The 3,801-nt window shown below is 55.3% G+C and overlaps 1 protein-coding gene across 1 annotated transcript in view; it reads left to right on the top strand.

Moving 5' to 3' along the window:
• The window catches only part of WDR7 (WD repeat domain 7), a 36,404-nt gene extending 34,658 nt beyond the window's left edge, over positions 1-1,746 (top strand). Inside the window, 2 exon segments of the mRNA XM_031064437.1 lie at positions 1-100; positions 614-1,746. The exon segment at positions 1-100 is cut by the window's left edge and continues 10 nt beyond it. Of these exon segments, the coding sequence (XP_030920297.1) occupies positions 1-100 (100 nt within the window). The 3' untranslated portion in view covers positions 614-1,746.
• The last annotated feature ends 2,055 nt before the right edge of the window (positions 1,747-3,801 follow it).

Genomic DNA, 3,801 nt, shown 5'->3' on the forward strand with positions numbered 1-3,801 from the left:
CTCTCACACCGCGCTGCGCCTGGCCCGCCTCATCTGGACCTCCAACCGCAACATCATCCTCATGGCCCACGACGGCAGGGAGCACCGCTTCATGGTCTAGGTGAGCACGGGCACAGGGCATGGCTGCGTGGTCTGGGTGAGGGCAGGGAGCTCTGCTTCATGGTCTGGGTGAGCCTGGGTACAGGGCATGGCTGCATGGTCTAGGTGAGCATGGACAGGGCAGGGAGCACCGCTTCATGGTCTGGGTGAGCCTGCCTGGGCACAGAGTATGTCTGCCTGGTCTGGGTGAGCCTGGGCAAGGCAGGGAGCATGGCTTCAAGGTCTGGGTGAGCCTGCCTGGGCACAGGGAGCAGTGCCAGAGCTGTGCTGGGGAGCACCGGGACCCAGGAGGGGCCTGCCAGGGTCTGGGGCTCAGCCGGGGTGTGAGGGGCTCAGCCAGGATCTGAGGGGCTCAGGTGGCATCTGAGGGGCTCAGCTGGGATCTGAGGTGATCCTGCCCAGATCTGAGGGGCTCAGGTGGGATCTGAGGGGCTCAGCCAGGATCTGAGGGGCTGAGCCCACCCTTGCCGGCCGGCCGGTGGCACTGACACTGACAGCCTTTCCGTGCCCCCAGCAGGAGGAGGGCGCGGGGCCGCTCGGGCACAGCGGGATCAGGAGCAGGAGCAGCTCGTCCCGAAGCCGGCTGAGCCCGGCCCCCCGGCGCTGGATGTCCCCGAGCCCTGTTCCCTGCGGAGCCTCCCAGAATGTCAGTGTTTACCAAAAAGGCTCGTGTTTACATGGACGTGCTCCTGGTGGCCGCGGAGTGCTGCCCCCAGCGCCAGGCACCTGCCTGGGAGTGGGGCTGGAATGTGGGGCCGCGGCCTGCGCTCACCCTCCTCCCTCAGGGGATTGGAATGCTGCTGTGCCCAGGCCCGAAGGAAAAATGATAGTCCACGTGTAAATAAATAATTTAAAAATCCTGTTCAATGGCAGACTTGGAAAAAAGCAGTATTTATATTGAAAGGTGGTTTTTGCCACCAGTGCAGGTATTTATTTAAATAAAGGACAAAGGGGGCCATTTTGAATGGAAAAATGATCAAAATTATGGAAAAATGAATTATTGACTGGATGTACTGAAATATTTCCTTCAGTAGGAATATTCCTGTGTGACACTCGCTGTGACTGTGTTTCCTTCTTACATATCTGATTCTGTGGAATATTTTGTGTGAAATGTTCTGTTTTCTGCTCATGGGAAAGAGAAAAATATCTCTCAGATCCTTTTATTTCAGTATCTCTGTGCAGCTTTTCCTTGGCTGCAGAGCTCAGACCTGAGGCTGGCACTACCTGCTAAGCTAAACATGGTACTTGTTCCAAAAATGCAGGAATTCATTTTTCACGTGGCTCCGAAGGAGGAAATAAGTGTGTTTCACTCCGCTTTGGTGATGTGTGTAGTGCCCAGGTGGGATTTGCAGCCCAGAAGCTCCATATCTGTGTGCTGTTCTAGTGAGGAGGCTCGGAGCTGAGCGGGGTGAACCCCAGCTGCTGGAGGTGGGTCTGTGCCAGGGCTGTGCCCGTCCCCGCTGCCAGCTTTGCGTGTCCTTGGCGCTGCTTGGCCTCGTCCCTGTGCGTGTGGAGGTGTCCCTGGATGGGGGGGATGGAGTCACCCTGGGGTGGTCCCAGTGTCTGCTGCTCCACCCATCCCTGCCCTCTGTGCATTGACATTCCTGGTGTAAATATGCTTGTGGAATAAAACTGGACTGAAACGTGTTGGCTTGCCTGGGTGTCAGTGATCTCCTGCTGATGGTTCTTTGCCCCCTCCGCAGGAATCTAAATTTCCCCCATTTCCTTTGGAATGAGAGCAGAATCCTGCAATGGTTCGGGTTGGGAGGATATTAAGAAATCCTGTAGGAAACTTCACCAGCATTAATACTTTTGTCTGAACAACAACAACACCAAAAACCTCAGGAAAAATCTGGAAGGGAGCCTCCAGTGTGATAAATTGACACTCGGTCCAGCGGTTGCCTGGAGCGCGCTTTGAAGCGGGAGAGGCTCCTGGGGAACTTCCCCCTCTCTCTGATGTCTGAAAATTAAAAATTAATCCGCTATGAAAAATTAAAAGGTGAAACTTTCTGCTCTTTCAGCAGCAGAGCTTTTGGAATGCTGATGTGGGGCTTGGAATGGAGGCTGAGTGACATCTCCGGGAACATCACCGTGGGCTGGTGCATTCTAATATCAGATTTTAATTGATTTTTGTAAATTGGAAACCTGTTTGCAAGGACTGGAGATGCTTAAAAAGGGGTAAATATTTATTTATTGATGTAAATAACCTTAAACAGGCATTTACTCACTCCTGCAGAGCTGCTCACAGTTTACAAGACGGTGAAAGGAGACCGATGCTTCCAGCTTGGAAGGGATGCTGGAATCTGCACGCCTTGCAAGGTTTAATTTGGCTTTTTTATGAAACAATGGATTCAGGCAGAAAATGGGTTAAAATGCACTTTAGTCAGGAACAAGCAGCAGAGGTGCTGCTGCTGAGGCAGAGGGTGGGGAGAGGGATGGTCCCAGGGTGGCAGAGGGGTTTCCTTGGCCCCCCTGGCTGTTTGTGCAGCACAGATCTGTGTTCTGTCGGGCACTGAGGGGAATTCTGTCCTCCCGAGGAGAACAGACCAGCCTGTGTTCCGTAGGTGAGGATGCCTGCTGAGCTGGCAGGAACGGGAGCAAATGGAAGCAGAGCCCCCATCCAATCTGTGCAGGGAGTCAGGGATTCAGCCAGCCGAAAGCGGCCGTGTCCCAGCCCGGGATGCCAGGGCAGCCGTGGAGTGCAGAGATGAGCTCCCATCAAGTGCACCGGCTCGGAAAATGGGGAAGGTTTAGGGTCAGGCGCACACGGTCCCAGGGGAAGCTCTGCCAGGGGAAATGGGAAAAGCTGCAGCCGCCTCTGCTGTGATTGCTCCTTTCAGAGTCAATTTTCTGTGGGTTTCAGTTGTCCAGAGCCATCACCTGCTCCTGGCTGTGGGAGGGGGGTGCAGAATGCTGGAGTGCTGGAGTGCTTTGGGCTGGAAGGGACCTTAAAGCTCAGCCAGTTCCAGCCCCTGCCACGGGCAGGGACACAGCTCAGGATAGCAGCTCCCTAATGGAATTCTGTCTGACACAGCTGGGGGGCACTGGGAAGGAGGATAAATGGGACTTGTGGGCTCAGAACCACACACTGCCTGTGAGGGACAGCGCAGGCGTTCCCTCTGCAGTGCTGGGAGTTACTCTCTGTGGGACGCTGCCTGTCCCAGCAGCCCAGCAGGACTGGATGGTCCTTTCCAAGCCAAACCGTGCAGGGATCAGCAGGGTGTGGGTCACCTCCTTCCAGGGTGGATCTGGAGCCCCGCTGCAGAGGCAGCAGGCAGCAGCCCTGGGATACAGGGAATCCTCTGTGCCTGGGGCCTGTCCTGTGGGATGTGGGTTCCAGCTCAGAGGTCCGAGTCCCAAGGGATTAAAAGAGATTAAACACTTTTTTCTCCCAAACTGGAGGTTTGGATAATGAATTGCTCCTGAACGTGGGAGCTGGAAAAGGTCACCCTCCATCTACACCAGATTCCTTCTGCTATTCTCCTTGGCTGTTCCTGCAGGGGAAACTCACGTGGAGGGTAACAGATACTCCCTCTTTTTGGTAAAACACTGCATTATTGCACCCAAACTGCTTGGAGCAGCCTCAGGCAAAGGGGCTGAGGGGACAAGGACAGGGAGCCACTGCTGGGGACACATGGAGCCCTGGCTGGCCGGAATGCCGTGCCCTGCTGGGAAGGTGCCCAGGGAGCCCCCCCCAGCTGC

This window comes from Geospiza fortis, unplaced genomic scaffold (assembly GCF_000277835.1).
Source record: "Geospiza fortis unplaced genomic scaffold, GeoFor_1.0 scaffold143, whole genome shotgun sequence".
NCBI classification, from domain to species: Eukaryota; Metazoa; Chordata; class Aves; order Passeriformes; family Thraupidae; genus Geospiza; species Geospiza fortis.